We start from the raw sequence: 24636 nt of genomic DNA on the forward strand, positions 1-24636 counted from the left end.
AGAGAAATTGAGCACCTGTCGTGAGACCCGGGCCCAGGACCCGCGTGCCTTATCTTCAGGGGGATCTGCAGCCTTTCTTCTTCTTCTTCTTTTTTTTTTTTTAAGATTTTATTTGTTTGACAGAGAGAGAGAAATCACAAGTAGGCAGAGAGACAGGCAGAGAGAGACAGGGGAGGAAGCAGGCTCCCTGTGGAGCAGAGATCCCAATGTAGGGCTCGATCCGAGGACCCTGGGATCATGACCTGAGCCAAAGTCAGGGGCTTTAATTCATTGAGCCACCCAGGCGCCCCAGATCTGCAGCTCTAATACCCTTGCCTCTCTGTGCCTCCTGTTCTCTGGCTCACAGAGGAAGGTATTTGCAGGACCAGGAGCGTAACCCATGTGTGGAGGATGGGGCGGAGTGTGGGCTCTGAGACTGGTTGACCTGCTGACAACTAGACTGTGAGCTCCTTGAAGTTGGACCCTCTCCCTTTTTTAACTCTTGAAAAACATTTTTTTAAAAGATTTTATTTATTTATTTGAGAGAGTGAGAGCATACGGAGGGAGAGGGAGAAGCGGGCTCCCCTCTAAGCAGGGAGCCCGACTCAGGGCTCGATCCCAGGACCCTGAGATCAGGACCTGAGCCCAAGGCACACGCCCAACTGACAGAGCCATCCAGACGCCCCTAACTCTTGAAAAATTTTGAAATACAGACTCTAACAAAGCTGCCTGTGCTGTTTATGTATAGTTTAAAGAATGGCAGGACAAGTATCTCCATCTGACTTAACTTACGACGCCTCTCTCTGTCCCGAACTACACTCCTCTCTGCCCCCCAAGTAACCAGTCCCCAAACTTATTTTTGTTTATAGCTTTACTTTGTGTGTAAATATCCCTAAGCATTAATTATATAGTGTATCCTGTTTTTGAGCTGGATGTAAGCGGATTCTGCTGCTTGTCCTGACCCATGACCTCCGTTATTTCCTCATCCCACTGTTAAGACTCCGCTGTATTCCTGCAGGGTCACTCTGGGCCACTCATGTTCAGGGTTCTGCAGTACTCCATTGCGTGAGAAGACCACAGTTCATTTGTCCGCTGTCCTGACAGTGACTGTCCCGACAGTGGATGTTTGTGTTGTTTCTAGTTCTGGCTTCTATTCTTTCTTTCTTTCTTTTTTTAAAGATTTTATTTATTTATTGGACAGAGAGAGAGAGATCACAAGTAGGCACAGAGGCAGGCAGAGAGAGGGGGAAGCAGGCTCCCTGCCGAGCAGAGAGCCCCATGCGGGACTCGATCCCAGGACCCTGAGATCACGACCTGAGCTGAAGGCAGAGGCTTAACGGCTGAGCCACCGAGGCGCCCCTCTAGTTCTGGCTTCAAGGATCCTTTGTTTATGCTCCTGCCATCCACATGCCCGAGTTGCTCTGGGAGGGGAACTCCTGGGCGCAGGACGTACCAGTCTGTATGCCTGCTGTCCTATAGGACAGTTACTTTGATCTGTATCTTCATAAACACTTGGTGGTTCTCATACTTAAAATATTTTGTCTGTGTGGTAGCATCGTTCACCATGGCCCAAAGCTAGGATCAAGCCCAGTGAGCTGTGATGGGTGAATGGTTAAACAGTATATGTATATAGTGGGCTGTAAGCATTGAAGAAGGAGGAAATGCTGATTTCCTCCCCCAACGTGGATGAACCTTGAAGACCTTCTGCGTAGTGAAATAAGCTAGTCTCGCAAGGACACAGAATGTGTGATTCCACTTCATGAGGGACATGGAGCGGTTCAGTTTGTAGAGGCAGGAAGTCAGAATGGTGGCTGCTGAGGGCCGGGGAGAGTGGGCGTGGGGAATTTACCAAGTACAGAGGACCGGGTCGGGGAGAGCGGGTGGGGTGGGGAACTTCTGGAGATGCTTGCCCAGCAGTGGAGTGTCCTTAATGCCCTAGAGCCATGCACCTAAAAATGGTAAATCTTATGTCTATTTTACCACAATACAATTTTTATTTTGTCAATTTATTTTGGGTGTGAAATGGCCCGTCACTATGGCTTAATTAGCTTTTTCCTGGTTGCCGTTGAGGTGGGCACCCTTCTGTACCTGTCTTTGCCCTTTGAGGTTTGTCTTCAACGATGCCTCTTTGAGCGTCTTGCCTGTATCCTGACTGGGTGTCACCGATGTGTCTTCTGCTTACGCGGAGATGGCCCATTGTCTCGTGTCACATACCGGAGAGTCTGTGCTTTCCTTTCGCCCTACAGCGGCACTGCTGTTATTTCAAGTTGCCATGGACGCGTGGGTCTTGTTCTGGGTGGGATTACCTGGGTCAGCCCTGCGCTGACTGCAGCTTTTTATTTAGTCTTTTTTCCCCACCAAAAGGTACTCAAATATTATTCATCTGTCACACAGTTGACCCATTTAAATCTACAGTGTAGCGGTTTTTGGTGGATTCACAGAGCTGTGCAGCCATCACCGCAGTTTTGGAACATTTCATTGCCCCCCACAGAAACCCTGTATCCTGTCGGTAGTCGCAGGTGTATCTGATCTTGCTCTTGGGGGGAGGTAGGGGGCAGGGTGGGGCATAAATGCTCTCCCCCTTGGTGGTCTTCCGAAGTTTCTTGGCGATTCTGGCCATAAACTCATTTGTCATACTCCACCGAAAACCAGGTAGGAGGTCCAACCAGAATAGCATCGAGTCTGTGTATCCAGCTGGGGAGAGTTGATATCTGTCTCCCCTTTTCCTCATGAGTGTACCTGGAACACTGTCTCTTCGTCTGTACAGAGCCTGGGACATGGGAGGTCCTCGCCCAATGCTGGGGGCGTGAATGACGAGACTTCAACCTTGTTCATTTCAACCAGACCCTTTCACAGAAGGGAAAGCCTCGGTGACTCTGTGTGACTCACGGTCATGCAGAATGACAGCCAGGGAGAGAAGCAGCTCAAGGGACTTGATGACTGCGGTCAGTTCTCTGTCACCTGTCGCTAAGGAGATAACAGCCTCCTTTTCCCTAATAACGTGTGCTGCTTGGCTCCTTTAAATGTCATTAATTCCGTCTGATCTGGAGACGGCTGTCCTTGGGGGAGCATCGGTGTGATGTGAGCACGTGTGAACAAAGATGTGTGAGTGTGACAGCCCTCGTGGCTCCTGCCCTGCCCGGCCCAGAGTGCCCGCTGAGCACATGCTGGAACCGGGAAAGTCATAGCACAGGTGGGAATTTCCATTATGACTCGAAATTCCCAACTTCGGTAACCCGTGGCACCTGGATAGAGCCCACCGTCATTGTGGTGATCCAGATTAGTGGGTTTGATCCGACAAACTGAATGACTCGATGAAGCCTCGTCACATGGTATGTGGAGGGAGGGCCGGTCCGCCTGTCCTCCGTCCCAGGGAGGGCTGGTCCGCCTGTCCTCTGTCTTAGGGAGGGCTGGTCCGCCTGTCCTCTGTCCCAGGGAGGGCAGGTCCGCCTGTCCTCTGTCTTTTCTTCCTGCACTTGTTCTCCTGCGCTCTGCGGAGGCTTCATCCCTCAGCAGGGCCCTGGGCTTGCTGGTGCTGCCACGAGCTGGTCCTTGGCTGGGCGGCCTTCCCTCAGCCGCGCCGGGGCCCCCTCTCCATCTCTGCAGTGAAGGCCTGGACCGGATATGTGTTTTGCAGTCGCTTCTAAAGCTGTGCCTTCTTTTGAGAAACACAGAACCTTAAATCTCCGCTGAACTCCTGGGGGTTTGGGAAGTCTCTCAGGGGCTGCTGGGCCTCTCTGGGGAGCCCCCACGTGGGTTTGGTTCTTTCTGAGGGGGTGCAGAAGACACTGGTCAGAGGACGACCTTCCTCTGACCTGTCCTCTCCGATCTTGACGGGTGATAAGCCTCTCTCCGCCCCAGGTTCCTCATCAGTAGAGCGGAGGCGGTGTCACAGAACGGTGGAGGTGAGGTAACGTGCATACAAGCCTTTCCCGTCCGGGGTAGACTGAAGGTCAAATCCCGATCTTCTGATCCCACTGTGGTTCTTTGCTTTCTGTCCTGTTGAGGGGATGAGGCAGCGGTGCCTTCCTTCAGGGAGCGCTTTCGGGCCCTGACTCTCTGTCGGCATCCGGCTGGGTGTTGGAAATAGAAAAAGAGGCCACCCCTATGCCGCAGGAGCTCAAGGCCTCGTCCAGGTGCTGTGGTGTTTGGGGAAGAGCTGTGGTTGCCAGGTGCAGAGCCCCAGGGACAGAGGGCAGCCCAGGGCTCCACGCCCCCGCACCTCGCAGGTGGTTCACGTGAGAAGCACCGCATCCCAGGGTGGGCCAGCAGCCTTCACAGCCGTGTGCCCCTAAGTGCCCTCGCTCTCTCCGGCAGAGTCTTCAGGATGAGTGTCCCTGACTACATGCAGTGCGCCGAGGACCACCAGACTCTCCTCGTGGTGGTGCAGCCTGTGGGCATCGTCTCCGAAGAGAACTTCTTCAAGATCTACAAGAGGATCTCCTCCGTGAGCCAGGTCAGCGTGCGGGACTCCCAGCGGGTGCTCTGTATCCGCTACAGGCACCACTACCCGCCCGAGAACAACGAGTGGGGCGACTTCCAGACCCACCGCAAGGTCGTCGGCCTCATCACCATCACGGACTGCTTCTCCGCCAAGGACTGGCCGCAGACTTTCGAGAAGTTCCACGTGCAGAAGGAGATCTACGGCTCCACGCTCTACGACTCCCGGCTCTTCGTCTTTGGGCTGCGGGGAGAGATCGCCGAGCAGCCGCGCACCGACGTGACCTTCTACCCCAACTACGAGGACTGCCAGACGGTGGAAAAGAGGATCGAGGACTTCATCGAATCCCTCTTCATTGTGCTCGAGTCCAAGCGTCTGGACAGGGCCACCGACAAGTCCGGCGATAAGATCCCCCTTCTCTGCGTCCCGTTTGAGAAGAAGGACTTCGTAGGACTGGACACAGACAGTAGGTAAGTTCACCTGGAGGCCCGGAGGCCTCGTGCTTGGCTTGGTTCCTGACGTCACGAAGGGAGAAGCAAGGGGTAGTATTTGATGTCTCAAGGGGTAGGCAGGCGTGAGCCATGGTTTCAGACTCCTGGAAACGGGACAGCCTTTGGTTAAGGGGAAACCTTTTAGGGTTAGTGTGTGTCCTTATTCCCCTGTTTCAGCCGGCTCTCCCCGTGGGACCCCCAGAGCTGCTGTCCACGACGGTGGCCCCCTGTGGCTCTTGTGGATCAGAGGGTTGGCTAGTCTGAGCTGAGATGTGCTGTAAGTAAAGTGCACATCAGTTACTGAGACTTAGTATGGAGAAAAGAAAATATTTTGTTAATCTTTTTACATGTCAGAGTGATCATATTTTACATACATTAGGTTAAAGAAAATATTAAAATTGGTTTTAGTTGTTCCTTTGTACACTATGGCAGCCAGCAGCGTTACGTCCGCGGCTCCCGTGTTATTCTAGTTGGACGCGCTGCCCTTGTGCGCAGCTGGGAGCTTCTCTTCCATCATCCCTTTGGTTCACAGGGAGGTGCTGGGCCTGGAGAGGCGGCCGAACTAGGAGCTGGCCCAGCCGAGCCAGTGGAGCTCCTGCCTCCGGGGCTGGGAACTGGGCATGGGTCAGGCCCTTCTTCCCAGCTGATAGCTCCAGGGTCCTAGTCCTCGCTGACAGCCAGTCAAGGCGAGTGCCACGGTGTCGGGCACGCTGCCAGGGACTTCCCAAAGAGCTCCTTCTGCCCATGGCTGCGAGTCTCTCTTCTCTGTGTCGTGGGGGCATCAGACAGAGCGGGGAAAGGCCAGGCCTCACGTTTCTCCTGAGATGAAGTCAGCGGCTGAGCTCTGCACTGGAACTGCAGCGTAGCCTCCTGTGCCCTTCACTTCCCCTGTCTGTCCCCGGCGCTGCCTCCCTGTGCCGTGGCCACTGTGGTGTCTGTGCACAGAGGACGACGACGCGTAGGTTCCTTGCCTCCCTGGAGGAGGTCCCCTTCAGCTAGGAGAGTGTGGGGCTTCATGACTGTGGGCACCAGGTCTCTCCTTTCCCTCCTGTAGATGTGGACGAGGGTCTTGTGGGTGAGTACTGAGTGACCTTGTGTCCCGTGGGCACAGTGGCCCTGCAGAGTAGGTGCTTAGCATGTTTCTGGAGTTCACCTGAGATCAAACACTGACTTGCCATCTGTTGGTAAGTTGGAAGAGAAAATGTCACAGAACTGAGAAAAACAGGCCAGGGGCCAGCCCTGCGAGGGGCAAGCACAGAGTGGCCTAAGATCCCCCCCGGGTGCTTTGCAGGGTCTGTGCTGGTTTTCTTTCCGCACAGACATGCGTGTGTGTGGCTAAGGGAAGGGCCCGTTGCACCCACGATCTGTACTCAGTCCTCGCAGTGGCCCTGAAGTCAGGACACCAGTAGTTCCCTTTCCCACCTCGGAGCTGGGGTGGTGAGGCGGGGGAGCCCCGGCAGCCGTGAGGGGTAGCCACGAGGGGCAGCCAGGCCTTCTCCAAAGCCACCCGGTGACTTCCCCTCACCACACGGGGCCAGCCCATGCTTAGCCCCTGCACTCCCGAGCCCCCACAGCCTGTGGCATGGGCTGGGACTGGCCGGTCCCTGCCGTATAGACCAGCAGCTGACGCCTCGGAGGCGGCCAGGGATCCCGCTCTGACCCTCTGCTACACGAGGAACTGGGGACATTCTTTGGTCATGACTTCTTGGCTTTGAGGCTGCAGACCCACCAGAGAATGCGGCCTGTTTTTGTCATTGGAAATCGATGCTCACGATTCGGTGGGAGTAGCAAGGCTGGGGACTGTGTGCTGGCACGGCTGTAGGCACGGAAAGTCTGGCAGTAGGTAGAATGGCCCTCCTGGGGGGACCGTTCTGTTCTTGGCGAGCGTCGACACTCAGCCAGCTTTTGAACTTGTGTGACGTAGGGACGCCGGCGACCTCAGATCAAATACGCTGTCCCGTCATGCCTGCCGTTGCCGGTCCATGTTGTTTTCACTCGTCTACAGGCTCTCATTTTTAAAGCACTGACTTGGTGCGGAGACAGAGCCCAGCTCTGTCCTGCCGCTCTGGGTAGGAGTGTCCAGCTTAAAACGAGACCAAAGTTCGTAGCTCACAGGAAACGTCTAGGTGAAGGCCGAGGTTGGGGTGGCGCACTGTTCACGTCCACAGGCCTTGTGGCGGTTGTGGCCACTCTGGGCCGCACAGCCCCCCGTAACACGAGGTGCGGACGTATTTCATGGGAACGTTCTCATGTGCCCCAGGCCTCGAAAGCCCACGGGAGATTCTTGGACATGCAGTGTTGTAGCTGTCAAAGTTATTTTTGTTCTTGTGTGTTTCTAATTTTTGCTTGTTCCTCTTTTCTTTCCTTTTCCTTTTTTGTTTTCTACCATACCGCCCTGTGAGTATGTTGTTGGGTCTGAAAAGGTAGGCTGTGAACACGCTGCATTGGAAGTAGGTCTCCCCGTGTGCTGCCTTCTCGCTGCCTTCACCGCTTGGAAAGCCAAAAACTAACGCTGCCTGGATCCCTGTGTCACCCCGACCATCTTTCCATTTTCTAATTTAAAAAATGTTTTGCTTTTTAAAGCACGTGACCCATCGATCGATGTTTGATACCTGTTCAGATATTTGCTTTGGGGAACTTGTTGGGTCTTAGTATTTGGTGGCAAACGAGCTCTTATTAATCTTTTCTGTTTGGAGGACGTGGGATGCTTGTTGATTTCAGTGGCTGCACAGGGACTTTTCACCGGGTTTTTAACTGGAAAGTCCGAGACTGCGGCGCCTCGCTTGATCCTGGCTTGGGAATGAGCGTAGTAGGCACGTGTTTTTGGCTGTCGCTGTGTGATGTGCATGACAGAGCTTGTAGGCCAGCGGCCGCCGGCGCGGGGTGCCCGGCTCGGGGGTGTGCTGGCCGCAGCTGGACGCTGTCGGAGGATGCGGTCCCCGGAGGCTTTCGCTTTCACCTGGAGCATGTGGTTTTCTTTGCCTCACCTGAGCACCCGTCCTCCGTAAAAGGGCAGAGGCTGTTCCACCATCTGTCTTTGCCCCCTCTATGAGGGCAATTTTTCTAGGTATTAGGAAAATGTGGCCTTCTAAAGAGCTAGTTCCTCTGGAGCTTGTGGACATGGGGGCCTCTGTAGTCGGCCGTGGCTGCCTTTCTGCTCTAGCCAGGAAGCGCGCAGAGCTGTGTATATGGTTTGCCTTTGCAGTCCTGCGGCCTGTACCTGACCCAGCCTTTCCTTTCGACCCCGTGTGGGTGAGAGCGCTGTTTCTCTGTTGGGTTCACGTCCGACACCGACAGGCATGTCACCAGTTTGCAGCCGTGAAGCGCCAGCATTTGACCGAGGTCGGGCCGAGAGGGAGAACCTTCGGCTGCTTGAGGCCCTTGGCCTTACCCCCGGCCGGGCTCACCCGTGGGTAGAGGTCTGGCCCCCCCCCCCCCCCCCCCCCGTGTGGGCCTGGAGGCCTTGTTTCTTCTTTTCTGCTGCCCTCGGCCTGCAAACACTTTCTTCCTTTACTTACTTTGTCTCAAGGGAGATGGTCTGGACCTTCTGAGAAAGTCCCTCACGGGCCAGGGTGGGGAGAACAAAGCCGAAGCAAGTTCAGGGAGCGGAAGACGCGGAAACCTCCTGCCTGCGGAAGTGCGGGCTGGGGTCGCCGTGGGGCCGGCCTGTGACAATGGCTTTGCTGGGGCTGCTCCTTTCTCACCGGCCGGCCTCGGGCAGCATGTGTCTTCACCGGGAGTTCCTCTCGACCTCAGACCCTTCCAAGTCCGAACGACCGTAGAACCGGGCGCTGTCAGGGCCCGCTGTCAGCGGCCTCGTCTCCGCTTTGTCCCCCACGACTTGCGCAGGACACTGAAGGCTTGTCCCTGACTGGTGTGGGGGCAGTGGTGAGGGGCAGAGGAAATCAAGTAAGAAACTCAGGGTTTTGACTTGAAGAGCCGGGGACGTGGCGGGGCTGTCTGGGGGGGAAGACGGGGAGGCCCCTGCTAGGAGTCGGATTCGAGAGGGAAATATTGGACGTGTGTTGTACACGCCTATCTGACGTTCAGGCGACGGTTTCCAAGAGGTGAATGGCTTTGTGAGCCTGGAGTGCAGGCAGGGAGCGGATGGGGGAGACGCACTGGAGTTGTCACTATGTGGCTTGTAGTTAGAACCAAGTGTGGGCGAGCTCCCCTAGCCCAGTGTAGACTGGAGCGTGGGCCAGCTCCCCCAGCCCAGTGGAGACAGGAGCAAGGACCAGATCCTCTAGCCCGGTGTAGACAGGAGCAGGAGGAGGATGAGGGCGGGTCTGGGACCGGTGGGTTGCAGGACTTGGGAGGAAGCAGTTCTTTTCGGATCCTCCCCCGTGTGAGGCACTACCTGTGTGTCCCATGGCCTCCACCATTGGGGAATTAACACCAGGTTAAGGGCGGAAGGGGCAGGGGAGGGGTAAGGTCCCAACCAGCCTCACTGCCTGGGTCTGTCACCCGGCACAGCGACCCAGGGGCAGTGTTTGTCCACCTGGCCCTGGCCAGGAGCTGGAGGTCGACAGTTTTACCGGAGGAGGGAAGTGTGCGTGTGGATGCTGGGGTCCTCTCCCCGTTGGAACGGAGAGCACCCCGGGGGAGGGAGCCAGGCACCGCCCAGCTTTGGGGGAGCCCCAGAAGTGCAGCTGGGGGAGCTGGTTTTGAGCTCCTGTCTCCTGGCGCAGAGGCGCACGTTCCCGAGCTTATGTTCAGTTGATGTGGTTCTCTCCTGTGACTCTACAGTCAGGGCAAGACAGAGCCCCTGCTCGGTACCTTGTGTAGCCGTCAAGAGTTAGATGTGGTCACTCATAGTGGTGAAGTGGAGCCTGTGACAATCCCCTGAGGACCCTCGGATTCGGGCTGCGTTTTGCTTTTTGTTCCTCCCCTCTTCTCTTCTTTTTCTCCTCTTCCCAAGTGCTCTCAGAGAGGCCGTGGTCTTTTTTTTTTTTTTAAGGTTTTATTTATTACTTTAACAGAGAGACACAGCAAACAGCGAGAGAGGGAGCACGAGCAGGGGGAGTGGGAGAGGGAAGAGCAGGCTTCTCGCTGAGGGAGGAACCCGATGCGGGACTCGATCCCAGGGCCCTGGGATCATGCCTGACCTGAGCCGAAGGCAGATGCTTAATGGCTGAGCCCCCCAGGCGCCCCGAGGCCATCATCTTAATAGAGGGGATGGACAAAAATTCAGTAATGATGGTGTTGTGTTTGGGGGGCAGCCCCTCCGGGAGCTAAGGGTCACTGTGAGGGGGATATCCAGGAGACAGAGGGCTCTGCGTTGTGTTCTGAAGACAGACTGACAGCCTCCAGGTAAAGGGGCCAGGGAGGTGGCTCAGGTGACAGGAGCAGCCCGGGCAGGGGCGGGAAGCTTGTGTGGTTGGGGCTGAGGTCAGTGCCCGGTGTGGCGCGATCCATGCCCCAGGCTTCAGTGGGGAGGCTGCTCCCGCTGGCTCGGAGGACCCTGGAGAGGACCTGTCCTGCAGGGCTTTAGAGGAACTTGGTTTTTATTAAAACTGACAACAGAGGGAGGCAGTGAAGGGTGTCAGTGGGGAGTGGCCTTTCGGAGACGGGCTAGTGCTTTTGTTCTGCACAAAGAGGGGGTTGGGATGGTCGGAGAGGTTCAGCCTTGTGGAGACCGTCCATTCATGTGTTTATTCATAACAAATTTTTGAGTGTCCAGGGGAGAAGGATGGAGGCACAGTAGTAAGCAAAAAGTACTTGCCTTTGTGGAGCTTGCAGATGTCAGAGGTTGATTCAGCATGGAATGTTCTAGAAGTGCAGGCAGGGCATCTAACCCAGTGTGCAGAGGGAGGAGGCGGGGGGGGGGGGCTTCCTTGAGAAACTGACGGTGGAAATGAGCCCTAAGGAGAGTGTGAAGGATTAGGCAGGAGGTCACTGGGGACCCTGGTGAGCAGGAAGGTGAAGCTGTAGAGTCAGGGCAGTGGGAGGAGGGGAGGCAGGGGCAGCCGGAGGGGGGCTAGAGCTGTGCCGGGTGTTTGAGGCTGGGGAGTGACCTAATCAGAGCTACCGCCTGGGAACAGCCCCCCCTCCATGTGTGTGTGTGTGCGCGTGCGTATGCCTGTGCACACGTGCACATGTATGTAGCAGGGACAGGGCGGAGGGACCCTACAGAGTGGAGGCATCCAGTGGGGGAAGGCAGGGCAGTACAGGGGCTGTGTTTTTTACAGGGGGAGGGCTTGCTGGCGGGGGGCCATCCTCACAGTGCCGCAGGGCAGGGCAGGAGACTGGCCTGCCCTCTTCTCTCTCCCCTGCCCTACAGGACAGTCTTACTTCAGCCAGTACTGAGAACGGGGTGCCGAGTCCCAGAGCCAGAGCGTGGGGAGAGCTCGTCACTTAGGTCTGGAGACTTAACTTCGTGTCAAGGGCTGTCAGTAACGATCACTAAGCTGGAAACTTCGCGTGTCGTGGATTTCCACGGGGGTTTTATTCTTGATGTGATTGCTTCCTCAGAGTGAAAATTTAATACAGCTGCTATTTTTCTTGAAGAAAAGCTTATCTTTTAAGAAATTTAATGTTTAAAAGAATAGGAATATTTCAAAACGGTAAAGGGAAGTTTGGTATAGTTTCTTTGGTTTCTGAGTAGATAGAAGCCTTTGCGTGATCTAAAGGCGGTTTCCTTGCCCGTATTCAAGGAGCTGTTGGTGAAGCCCGGTCCCACCCGCTGAAGGCATTACTGGGGCCTGCTCTGACGGAGTAGAGGTAGAGGTCATGTCTGCCCACACCAAGTGGCTGGCCTTTGATATGCCCCGTAGCTCTCTTCATAAAATAATAATGGGTTTGAAGTTAAGAAAGTGGAAGATAATTGATTTTTTTTAAAGAGCTAAAACGTCAGCTTTCTTGTGCTGATGTCATGGAAAATTTGTGGAGGAAAATCCCACATCTAGTGTTGCTAAGTGAAATGCACAGCGGAAGTCCCACGTTCCTGTCCCCTCTAGAAAATAACTGGGCAGGTGTTTGTGAGGTCAGGACTCTTCCAGCTCCCACACTGGCCATAACGGCCGCTGCCTTTCAATAGAGCCTCAGGTTGCCTTCTTAGCATTTTTGGGTTGAGGGAGAGTCGAATAGTGCTTTGCTGGTGTACGTTGGGGGCAGAAGTGGTGCACCAGCGGTGATGCGTGTCTGTGCATTGTGTTTCGTAGACACTACAAGAAGCGGTGCCAAGGGCGCATGCGCAAGCATGTGGGGGATCTGTGCCTCCAGGCCGGGATGCTGCAGGACTCCTTCGTGCACTACCACATGTCCGTGGAGCTCCTCCGCTCCGTGAATGACTTCCTGTGGCTTGGAGGTAAGATCATCTCGCGCAGACAGCACATATGCCATTAGAGCAACTGTTACTTGAAATAAGAGAAAACATAGAAAAGTGGTTCTAAAAATGAAGGGTGCGGGAGGAGAAGCAGTCGGCTGTCTGGTTGCTGTGGGGGATCGTCTGGGGTAACTCTGCCGCCTTGTCCGCTGCCGGGTCTCCTTACCCCACCAACCCCGTCCTCACTGCGCCCGCTCCCCAGCCCCCAGCCCCACACTGAGGTCCTGCTGGCACCCGCGTGCACTTTCCCGGACAGTGCGCTGCCTTTCCTTGTTCTTCTGGGTTCTCTTGGGCTTGTTTTTAAGCACGTCTTGCCCTCTGCTTAGAATGCCGCTCCCCACCTTGGTCATCTCTCTCCCTCATTCTTTAGAACCTCATTTGTGCATTAGCTGGTGGACAGATCAACTGCCTATGGTACGCCCATTCAGTGGAATATTAATAAGACATGAAAATGTTGGACAGTTAGGGGCGCCTGGGGGGCTCAGCCGTTAAGCGTCTGCCTTCAGGGTCCTGGGATCGAGCCCCACACTGGGCTCCCTACTCAGCAGAAAGCCTGCTTATCCCTCACCCACTCCCCCTGCGTGTGTTCCCTCACTTGCTGTGTCTCTCTCTGTCAAATTAAATAAATAAATCTTAAAAACAAAAAAAAGAATGTGTTGGACAATAAAAAAAAAAAGACGTGCAGGTGTGGAAGGTGGCAGCACGGGGCTGTGTCAGGAACAGGGTAGTGCCGCGGTGCGGTGACGACGGACGACTCTGCCTGTCTGGGTGAGCCGGAGTCATTGTAGGGAACAGCTGAACCCGTGTGTCGTACGCCTGACATGAGTGTCCCGTCGTCTGTGCGCTGCAGCTCCGTAAATGAAAGACGCAGAGCTGCACGAGGTCTAGGTGCCCCTCCAGCGTGGGCGAACCCTGACAGCACCACGGTAAGTGCAAGGAGCTGGACACACAGGGCCGCCTCTTAGCTGGAATGTCCCGAAAAGTCAGGGTTCTGATGACTGGTTTCCAGGGGCTGGGCAGAGGGGCGTCTGCATGCTGGTGGCTGTGGCGCTTCCCACAGGGAAGGGGTGATGAAAACTCCTCCCGAGGTCCTGGAATTAGATGGTGTGAAGGTCCCACACCTGTGAATTGGACAGCGTTCCCCCTGCCCCGTGGTCATGCCCTGTGAGTTACCTTTCAATGTAAAACTCTCACTAGTGCGTTAGAAACCTACTTCAAAGCAGCGCCTTCTCCCAGCCCTCCAGGCAGGGGGGCCTGCGGTGTCTTGCGAGGCCTGCCTGTGACGGAGCTTGCCCTCTGCACTGGAATTGTGTGTTTACGTCTGTTTTCCCTTCGGGGACCACCTCCTGGGGGTGGCGTGGGAGGCATGGTCTCTCCGTGTCCATCATCCAGCTGACCGTACGTGTCCCATCAACGCTGTTAGAGAAACGTGTGAGTGCGGAGTGAAGTAGGGTTCTTTCCTGGAGGGTGAGTCAGGCGGCCGGGCAGCTGGGCTACAAGTCTGAATGAGGAAATGAAGTCAGTTCTTCGATAAATGTTTAGCATTTACTGTGGGGCACTTTAAATGCCAGACATTCTTAAAATGGACTCTGTGTGTTTTTTTCCCCTAGAGATTTATTTGCAGAGAGAGACGCAGTGAGAAGGGGAACAGTGAGAATGGGAGAGGGAGAAGCAGGCTGCCCTCTGCGCAGGGAGCCTGACGCCAGGACGGATCAGGGTCCTGGGATCATGACCTGAGCCGAAGCAGACACTTGACGACGGAGCCCCCAGGCGCCCCTTAAAATGGGCTTTTCCACTTCAGAATGTGGTTTCTCCAAGAGACTAGAGATTGGGTGGTAGACTGTATCCGTACCCCAGCAAGCCAGAACGTCACGGCCCTGGCAGCAGACACTTACCCAGGAAGAATGGGCCCCGGTCATGTGGGGGGCCACAGAGCAATAAGCCCGTCGGCGGGGTTCCTGGGGCCAGGGTAGGGATGGCCGCTTTCTCCCGCAGCCTGTCCTAGGCCTGTAGCGCTCTCCCACAGGCTCCGCGACCTGTGGCTTCAGAGGGGGTCCCAGGCAGACGCAGACCGAAGAGCCCAGCTCCCTCGCAGACGTTTAAAGACGTTTGTAAAAGTGTAAAACGGTGCGGCTCTGCCAGCGTGCTTTTGTTTTGGGAATTAGTGTTCCTAAGCATGGAACACGGAGTGGGCTTACTGTGATTTTATATGGAATGAACACGTATTTAAATGTTTCCTTAGTTTTATTTTGAGATGGGGTGAGCATCTGTAGGTGTGCTCGGCACAGGGGAAAGGTCTTTCTGAACCTCGGTGATTTTCCACGGCGTCGAAGGGTGCTGAGACCACGACGCTTGAGGACCGCTGCAGCAATGGGGCGGGCGCTGAGGCAGGACGTGGCTGTAACCGTCCACGCGGAAGAGCAAAACGAGGTTGCTTCTGAGGAGGAGACAGGCTCGCGGGTGTTGGCCCCGAGGGTGCCAGGTGCACGCAGGGTGTGCAATGGGACGGGGCGTTGCGGTCCGGCTTTGCTGGTCTTGTTTTGGCTTATTGTCAACGGGGGCATTTTCTGCCGCCCAGCTCCGTAGCGCCGGAATCGGGCACACAGCCTGCCTCCCCGTGAGTGCTCAGCTGCCGGTCAGAGGGACGAGCTGGCCGGCCCGAGGCACGTGTGTGCCAGCCTCCCAGTGAGGCCTGGCCTCTCCCCAGAGGGTTTGGTGTTGCCTGCATGGGCCGGCCCTGGGGAAGGGCGATGGTGGCACGTTCTTGTCTGTAACCAAACCAGTGATCTGTAGCTTCGATTTTTGTTTTGGGGGAAAAATGGACATTTCTGCATAACTGATCTGTTCGGATCATTCTTAGCCACTGCAGTTCGAGCTCGGGATGGGCCACTCACTTGACTGACTGTGCTTTTCTTCCCACACCCAGCTGCCCTTGAAGGGCTGTGTTCCGCTTCTGTCATCTACCACTATCCTGGCGGGACTGGGGGCAGGACTGGAGCGCGGAGGTTCCAGGGCAGCTCACTTCCTGCGGAAGCAGCCAACAGACACCGGCCAGGTAAGCGCTGTATGGCCTTCCCGGCCAGACTCACTCTGGGTCAGAAGCAGGGGGCGGGGCTCGCGTATTAGTTTCTCTCTGGGTTCCACCTGAGAAATGTTCAGATAAAACATAACGGCTGAGTCACGGATCTTGTATGAGACTTCTCTTCCACGTTCATTGCACATTGTGCTTATGGACTCTTACTCTTCATGGATTGCAATGATTGGTTGATTTCTGGAACACTTGAATGAAGTTTCTTGGTAGCCTGACCTCAAAGTTCTGTGCCTGGGTCTTTTTCTTAATTTTTGTGTATTTAGGGAAGCTGGTCTCAGATGTTGACTTCAGTAGCAAGTTCAGGGCCTGGGCTGTTCCTCATTTTCTGGTTTGACGAGATTCTCTTAACATGCTCGAGTTCCTTACGTTTGTCAGCACCTGTGAGGAGGAAAAAAGTCTTTGGAGGAGCAGAGTCACAAGTGCTTGTCCCATGAACTTGACCCTTTTGACCCTTAATGAATGACCTGTAGCCTCGGTCGTGAAGATAAGAGCACAGGTCCCAGGGGCAAGGCTTTAACACAGTTGCTAGGCGTGTTTTGATCGGTGGGATGTTTGGACACCTTTTCCCCCAGAGAGAAAGCCCCTGGGGGCTAATGTGTGTTGGCTGGGGAAGTGGCCTGAGTGTGTGGTCTGCTGAGTTACACCTTCTCCTGTGGCCAACAGAGAGTGTAGAAGGCTTCTAGGAGCTGGTTTCCCGTGGCTGCACAGCTGGAACCGGGTGCATCTTTTGTAGGACTGCTACAGGTGGGTCTGTAATGGTTCTGGAAGATTGATTTCGTCTTTCTTCAGCACGGCATGCCTCCCGATTTCCGTGGTCTCCCAGTTGTGTGTTGGGAAGGGAAGCAGGCTGAGAAGGGGTGAGAGGGATGCGGAGTCTGAGGCCGGCCGTGCCTCCCTCTCCTGTGCTTGGACGCTCACTGGGGTTGCTGTGCGGACGCTGGGCATCCTCCTGGTTGTAGTCTTGCCCGTCCTGCTGTGGTCCCCCCCATCTCCCCACAGCCGGCTTTGCTTCCTCCTGAGAAGACTGGCTCGTGCTCTCTCTGGGAGCCTTTTGTTGGAGGTGGTGGTTCCCCCTGTGATCTGAAGAGTTCTCCTGTGTTGAGACTGTTCTACGGATATGATTAGTGAGACTCTGTAGACACTTTTTAGAGAAATGTTTCATTTTTCCCCTTTGCTGCATGTAGGCAAAGAAAAGGTTTAGACTTTGTTTGAAATGCTGCTTTGTCTGCAGTAGAGAAGCGTTTCTCCTTAGCTCCACAGAGTGTAAAGGGCTCAGGCTTTCCAACTTTTGGTGACGGCCGATGGCAACGCGGTGCGGTAAAGCCCAGGCCAGGACAGACAGAGCACGCCGGTCCCACCCTTCACACAGAGAGGGGTCCACGTCCGTCACTGTGCTCCATCTCACGTGTTGACTTATCTTGGACGGTGACTTCAGGCTTGTCTGTCTGTGGCCCCTCATCTTACGGCAGGGGTGTATGGCATCTGCTGTCTGGGTGAGGGCCAGGCAGCCTGATTACCTAACATTCTCCCTCGAGTTCCTTTCTCAGCAGCAGAAATGCAGATGTCACTTACTGTCATCGTAACCTGGACTGTTCCTTCTCCTGGTGCCTCAGTTTCTCTGTCTCTGAGATGGGGAAGATAGTGACAGTACTTCCCTTGTAGGGTTCCCTTGAAGGTGTGTGAGACGCACACATGGAAGACCCGGACCCACCCTCCGTGGCCCTGGAAAACTGTTAGTGGCCACGGCAGCCAGAGCGTTAGGGTGGATGGTATGAAGTCATGCGTTTGGATTTCCAGCACATGTCCTCCGGTCGAGTTACTGTGGTTGCGCAAGACTTCTGTAGTCCGCACACTGCCTTTTGCTTTAGTTCTCCCTTTTGTCTGAAATTTCTTCTTTAAACTTTCTTTGTATCCAGAAGTTAGAGGCCACAGATTTTTTTTTTTCTGGAGACTTGTGTGTGAACATGTAAGTCTGTGTAATAAATGAACAAAACTTGGTTTATTAAAAAAAAAATCACCAGTACGTTCTGCAATCAACCTGAAAATAAATGCTTATTGACTTGTAGTTGCTTCTTCTCAGGGGTTACTTCTTCTCTTTGGCCTGTCCTGGTTCATTAATATCACCATCATCATTATCAACAAAATAGCTATGGATTATTCCCTACCTGCCTGCCTGGCCAGGCGCTGTGCTCAGTGCTGTGCTTGCATCCTGCCTCCCGGCCGGTGTGGGAGGGCACATATCCGTGTCTGCTTTGGGCATGCGAGGGATCACGGCTGAAAGACATCGAAAGAGAGGCGTCCCTGGCCCCATGCTGTGAAGGGCTGAGGCCTGCCTGGGGTGGGCAGGCTCGTCTGACTGCAGGCCCTTGCTCTGTTGCTCCGCTAACCAGCCCCACTGACTGATTTCCTGAACATCAGGGAGTTTATCGGTGCCAGACTTCAGTGGTCTCAGCCTGATGCGGCTTGAAAGGAGAGATTTCAGGGGGACTGTGAGACAGAGGGGCATAGATTGAACTTGGACACTTCTGAGGTTGATTTAGTCTCTGCCAACACAGTAAAAAGTTAATATTTTAGCCCCATACGCACTAAAAATAAAACATTTTAAAAATGATGATGGTGCAGAAAAGAAGTGGGCTTTGATAATCCAGACGTTGCTAATGACTTAGTACTTGTTTTTCTCTGGTGATGCTTATTGGGAGAAAAAGTTAGAGTTGGCTTTATGTAGTTAAGACTTCGGAAGGAAAGATTAAGTTAGTGAATGTTGAGAGAAGGCAACAATCTAGACTCTTTTCTTTCTGATGATGAATATGTAGGTCTTATGGGACTTGGGGCTTGTCAGCCTTCCTTTTTATGGCCCAAGTCTATTTCCTCGTTTGTGGATTGTGTTACTTGATTTGTGCGATTTTGAGAGTTGGCTACCTTGTGTACAAAGCACCTAGGAGGTGCTTAGTAAACTTTTGCTGAGTATCTAGAAGTATCAGCTTGGAAGACTGAAGAGGACAGTCTGTTTCTGATCTGATTCCGATTTGCTCAGCAGCGTGTGTCTGATAGTCCGAGTATGACTTAACGTGATATGGATATGGTGGCAGTTCTTAGTGCGGTAGGAAGTTTTGATGAAATTGGTGTTGTTCTAGTAAGGTGGGAGAAGGGAGAAATTGCCATAAGCTGGAGACTTGATGATTTTTTGTATAGAATGTATGCTTTTACAACTCAGAATTCATATTGCCTTGAACTCACTCACTAAACCTTTAAATTGCTAGGATGTTGACCATAGTCAATATGTTTAGAAAATGGGTATTGAGCTGTTTTCAGGGAATAAGCTTCTCTTTTTTGTGAGTGAAGAAAATCTTGATTTTTTTCTGTACTCTTAATAGGTTAAAAAAAATGAAAATGTTGATTTGACATTGTCCTTTTATTTCAAACAGAGGAAATAAAAGGGGGGCGTCTCATGCTGTTTTACTGTGAAAGTAAACATTTTTGTATGTTAACACAGTTGTATGATTTCTAGTCACCGGCTCTTTGGGAAGTACAAGACACTTAGACGACCTGCTGTGGGGAAAACAGCTGTGACTCTGCGCGTCCAGGTTGGCGTAGCTCTGGTGGGCGCTGGTAGGGTGCGAGACGCGAGGATAGGGGTTTGCTTCGCTGCTGAGGGCTGGAAGGACAGACTGTCTGGGCCTCAGGCCCCTGAGAATGCAGGCGCTGGACAGGATGCCCAGGACCCCTTCCCACTAAGGTTGGTTTCCATGAGCCTGTGTCTTGTTGAAGGCTCCCGATTAAGTGCTGAACACAGCGACTTCCTACAGCGGAGTTTTGTGGGTGCTAGTGCGGCTGTTGGTGAGGTCCCTGAGCAGCCCGTTTTTGGCAACCTTACGCAGCTTTTCTTAGCACCGGCGAGTTGGGCAGCCCCTTTCCCAGCAACTCGGGGCGCCGCTCTGTGGCCATAGGTGGCGCTGTTGCCCCTGTGACGAGTCTAAAGTTTCCCGTTTGTGAGGGACCTGACCCACGGTCCTCTAACGGGGTTTTTTGTTTAATGCTTCGGAGCAGTACAGAGTCCATCACGTCTGGGTGTTCCAGTTATTCCTCATTTTTATTCCGTCATCTCGGTGTGAACGTTTCAGCTGCGTGAACAACGGGGAAAGTGGGTTTTCCTCTGGTGGTAGAGACCCGTCAGCCAGGCTCTCGTAAGCGAGGTAGAAACAAACACTCCCCGGCGTGCCTGGACGCGGGAGAACGTGGAGTCCCGGGTGTTCATCAGTGGGGGGTGATTTGGTTGCAGGGACCAGGCCTCGTGTTTTGATCGGGTGGCAGTGCGCACGCCACCACTCGTCCTTGGGACCCCGAGTCCGTGCTTTCCGAGCCTCCTCCTCCTCCGAGACACAAGGATGCTAATGTCTGCTTTGCAGAATTGGGAGGATCAGAGAGAAATTTGTGAAGTGTTTAGCACAGTGGTTATCTCATAAAAGAGCTCGTGAACTTGGGCTGTTTTTCTGCATGAAGCCATCATTTTATAGTCTTCGGGGGATTGCTAAGGGTTTGAAATATGAAATGATGGTTTTCGGAAGCAAGATGCAACTAAGAAATGAGGGAACGGTTTGAGGAGAGTCAGCAGTTCCTGTGCTCAGACTTGTGCAGCAGCCCCAGAGATGGGCCCAGTTTGTGGTCACTCTGAACCCAGAAGTCACAGAACTTTGTGTTAATTAGCATCTCTTGGGGCTTCCGGGGGCCCAGTCGTTGCACTCCTGTTTTCCCCACCAGCCCGCTGGGAGACAGGAGGGAAGAGGAGGCAAGTGGAGACAACGGGCACCTTTAATACTGATAAAGCCCCATTCTCCACGAGCTTTAGGGATGCAGGAGAATGCCAGGTTGTACCAATGTCATCCTTCCACCCTCACAGTTGTGCCCATCTTACAGATGTGGAAATCGAGGTAGAGACGGGGTAAGTAACCTGACCAGGCTTACAGAGCTAGCAGGTGTCAGAGCAGGGGTCTTGGCTCCCAGAGGCTGGCTTCAGGGCGTCAGCCTGTCTGTAGATCAGCAGGGGCAGCTATCCATGAGTCAGGGCTCAGCCAGTCTAGAAAGAGTGGCAGAGTGTTGACTGTGAGAGACCGTGACTGTCACCGTGGTCAGCCTTGATCGCTCATCTAGGCAGCAGGTCTACCCTGAAACAGAAAGGGAGTCCCAGCTAATCTAGGAAAACCCCTTCCTGTTCGGCTTCTGTTCGTGCTCACCACGTCACCTCCTGCCTGTGATTGGGCCGTTGAGGAGAAAAGTGCTGATTGTTGAACTGTGATATTTTGGTCTGACTGATGATTATGTCTTCTATTGCATTAGTAAGTCCAACCTCCGCTTTTCGTATGTGAGTTTCTTAGGAGTTTGGTTCATGTGGAATCCGTCTGCTGGAGCCTGAGGATGCTGGTCGTCCTATCCCTGCGCACTTCAAGGTACTTCCGCGCGTGCAGGCCTGGCTGGAGGCCACCCTGGCTCTCACCGCGTGATTTCTTCAGACAGCACTGTTCCCCCGCCCCCACCCGCATAGGACAAGGGCCCTTCTGACTAGGCCAGATAGTAGACAGCGAAGTCCACGGGCTTCTCCTCCCAATCCGAAAACTCTCAGTGCCTAGAAGGGAGCTCATGAAAGGCTTCCAGGAAGTCCACTTAGAGGTTAAAGTCCATTTGGGAGATGCTGTCCATTTTTGTTCGCAGCTGAGCTTTTCCTCTGCTGTTTGAGAAGACTGTCTGCGCCACGTGGCTTACCGACCGCCGTTAGACTCGATGACCCGGATTTAAAAGGCAGGAGAGGGTGGTTTCAGGCGATGCATCCACACCAATGCGGAGTGAGAGTTGGCCGCCTGTGTGAGCCACGAGACTAAGATTTTTACATGTTGAACAAGAGAACTTTGAAAGCTCTGCCTTCGGGGTGCCCTTCGTATGGGGCCGAGTTCATCACCGGTTGAGCTGAGAGGTTAAATATCCGTGATGGCGAGAATGAGCAGAGCAGGGAGGAACCCCAGGCAGCCCCCTACTTCACGGGTTGGTGCCGTGTAAGGTATCTGACCGGTTTCACACCGAACAAAAAGTTTCTAGCGTTATCTGGAAACCCCGCGTGCCCCAACGGTCATGCAGCTGAGTGTCCCCGCAGGGCAGGTCCGTCTGTGTGGTCCCGCAGTGTGGAGGTCGGGGCAGAGTGATGGTGGGCTGGCTCCTCTGACCGCTCTCCGCTCCGCAGCCCTGCGGCCTTAGTCATCGCTGTCTCCCTTGCAGGGGGGCTCGGAGAGTCACACGTGCTGGCTGTCAAGCACGCTGCTTGGCGTGTGGTTGGTGTTAACAGAAAGCACCTGTTTGTTTATTATAATCGTGCCTTCTAGATTACAGTGAGTTCTTATCTGCATTTAAATATAGACATCGCAGCACGCAAAGTAGCTCTTAGGACTGTGGGACTTATTCTCGACAGAAAGGATTGAGTAACTGCACTATTTCAATAAGAATTCGTGTCGCTGGGACATACCTTCTTGCATCTTGCTAACATGTTTAAAAATGATTGTAGCTAACGATAAACACTACTCTTGGAACCAGTACTCCTCAGGGTGTGTTTTGCCGTCATAGGAAATTGCATTCTGCAGAGAAGGCTAATTGGATTGCACAGACACTTGGGTGGTCAGGCAGACGATCGAGCTTCTTGGTAATAACGGAGGGAACTCCTTGTGTTCTACCTTCTGTGAGCTGGGGGTCCTTAGCCTGTGAAGCATCCAGGAATTCAGTGAGTGTGGACGAGTGTATGTGTGTATGTGTGTGAGATTTCGGGGGGATGCCGCCAAGTTCCTTGCGATAACTTTGCCCTCCATTCCAAGCTGTGGGCCTGTATTTGCACAAACAAACGATTACTCCTTTGTCATTTGGCTTAACTGTGGGAATAAGAAATTCTCCTACTTGATTAAGGAGGTTGAGGGAGTGTGTGCTCGGGGGTGGGAGGGCAGGAGGCAAGAGGCCCTCCACAGTGCAGTGTGGGAGGAATGGCCCCTGTTTTTTCTTTTCTCCTAAAGTAAAACGGCACTAACCGGTGGTACACTCATCCTCAGAATTGCTCTCCTGATGGGATAGAAGTGCCTCAGATTTTACAAGGCGATGTGAATCAAGAAATGTGATTAGTAGTTGTCTTTGAAAGTAGTTTTGTTTTCCAAATAAAAGACCGTAATCTGTTCTTTCTTCCAGGGGCACAGGAAGTTCTCATTGACCCAGGTACATGATCTATGTGCTTAGTTTCTTTTGGTTCTTTTTTTAAGTGCTTGTTTCATGGTGGTGTGAATGAATGGTTAAAATTTCTGGATTGTGATCTTTGGAACGTTCTGATTTAAGTAACTTTAAATCAGAACTGTCAAAAACCTGATTATTGTTTGGTCCTTGTCTGATGGGCCACCCTGTTGATTTATGTTGTCTGTCGAACACGGGAGTTCTTCCTCCAGCATGGTTAAGTGAATGATTTGCAATGATTTAAAATTCTTTGAATGCATTGAGCATGCTTGTCCAGTTAATTTCGAATTTGTTCATGGTAATGACTCTGCTCTGATTTTGTGGTTTGTGCCCTTTCAATGTGAATTTCAATTCTCGATTGCATCTTTGTATATGTATTCTTAACAGAGAAAGAAATTTTGTGTTTTTTACGGAGGTGGGTTTTCTTTTCTTAATTCTGTAATTAATATAGCAAAATCTCTTTTACTGCAGTATCTAATTATTTCATAATGAGCTCTATTATTTTCTGGGTTAATTAGAATCAATGACAAAAGGTAAATAAAAAGAAATGAAAAACTTCTTTCTTTTGAAGAACAGAAATCAGACAGCCGTGTTAATAAATGTTTTGTGACTGGTGCGTTTATATTCATCTCATTGTGTGTCTCCATTCTGAAATGAAATAGCTTCAGGTTTGCAGATTCTTGTTTTAACATCTGTGTCGAATCCTCCCTCTAGACTGATGTTTTCTTTCTCTCTTTTTTAATTTAAAAAATTTCCCCCTCCTTAGTTTATTGGGATAAAATTGACATACAGTGGTACTAGTTTCTTATTAGGGTTTATGGAAGGTATAGAGAAAGGAAAACAGATGGCTTTGTTTTATTTTTAGGAGACCTGAGTTGGTGATGAGAAAATAATTTGGGGTTGGGCTGAAGAACTGAATGACACCCCCTCCCCCCCAGCTGAACGAGATGAACAGTTAGGTCAATGTTGGCTGCATTGGTATTTGGCCAGTAGAAGTTGCTGAGTCCAATCTGGCTAGTTATTCTTGATGGAAAGTACTGAATTTTACTGTGTTGACCACTACTTGCGGGAGAATTAGATGTTTACACCAAGTAGAAGTGGCTTTTAGCTATCAGAAAACCAGTCATGTTTTGAGATTAAAAAAACAATACATCTCTTTTATATCTGAAACTTTTCAAAATAAGGTCGAATGGAGATGAAACTGATTCTAGAGTATTGGGGTAGAAGTGGGAGGCGTCTGCAGGCTTTGTTATATGGGAATGTGTGGGGATCCTGCTGTAGAGGTTGGAGCTGGCAGGAAAGACCAGCATTGGGTGTCTGAGGGCATCTCCTGCAGCCTTCCCAAATTAGAGAAACATGGACTTGATCTTTGTTCCCAAGGAGAGCAAGTGCAATATTGAATTTCTTCTCTCCCCCTACCTTCCAGTTCACGGCACTTCTGCCTTCTGGTCTCTGCTCATGGGGGCTTTTGTGCCAGGGCTGACCACAGCCTCTTCCTCACTTACTAAGGTCTGATCTTTCAGGCATCAGACTTGAGGGAGTTCAGAGCAGGTCTCCCCAAACTGTGCCTCTTTGGCATGTGGAATCTTTTGAGCTGAAGGCAACTGAAACTCTGTGGGATCAAGAGAAACATTTGTCCTTCCTTTAACTGCCCAGAAGAATCTCGATTTGGTGTCTTTCCCAGAATAAGAGTTTTTACTGGAGATAAATTTTATTTGAATGACCCATCTGTCTGGCTGGGTGTATCTCTAATTACCAAATTGTACTTTTCCTCTTATTGCCCTGTGAATTGTGCTCCTCCCTTTCAAAACCCCAAGCTTATCCCATTCCTTAGCTCAGGATGGCATAGATGCTCTCATTTTACCTTTGTGCCCTCGTGTATGTGAGGTTCCCAAATAAATTAAATTTGATTTTTTGTTAATTTCATGTCAGTTTAATTCTTAGACCAATCAGAAGAACCTTTGAAGGGTAGAGGGAAAGTTTTTCTCTGCAACAGTTTCTTTTCTGCTGTTCAAACCCTGGCAAATGGGTTGGTAGGGAATCACTTCATGACTGC

General features: G+C 52.5%; 1 protein-coding gene across 2 annotated transcripts in view; it reads left to right on the top strand.

Moving 5' to 3' along the window:
- Positions 1 to 24636, top strand: part of TRAPPC9 (trafficking protein particle complex subunit 9) — a 483860-nt gene that overhangs the window by 2841 nt on the left and 456383 nt on the right. Inside the window, exons 2-5 of one of the 2 annotated variants that reach the window (XM_059165548.1) lie at positions 4297 to 4890; positions 12075 to 12220; positions 15165 to 15293; positions 22542 to 22568. In XM_059165548.1, the coding sequence (XP_059021531.1) occupies positions 4307 to 4890; positions 12075 to 12220; positions 15165 to 15293; positions 22542 to 22568 (886 nt within the window). In that variant the 5' untranslated portion in view covers positions 4297 to 4306. The remainder of the gene's footprint in view (positions 1 to 4296; positions 4891 to 12074; positions 12221 to 15164; positions 15294 to 22541; positions 22569 to 24636) is intronic. The other variant, XM_059165549.1, reaches the window with a different exon arrangement.

This window comes from Mustela lutreola, chromosome 3, assembly GCF_030435805.1.
Source record: "Mustela lutreola isolate mMusLut2 chromosome 3, mMusLut2.pri, whole genome shotgun sequence".
Classification (NCBI taxonomy): Eukaryota; Metazoa; Chordata; class Mammalia; order Carnivora; family Mustelidae; genus Mustela; species Mustela lutreola.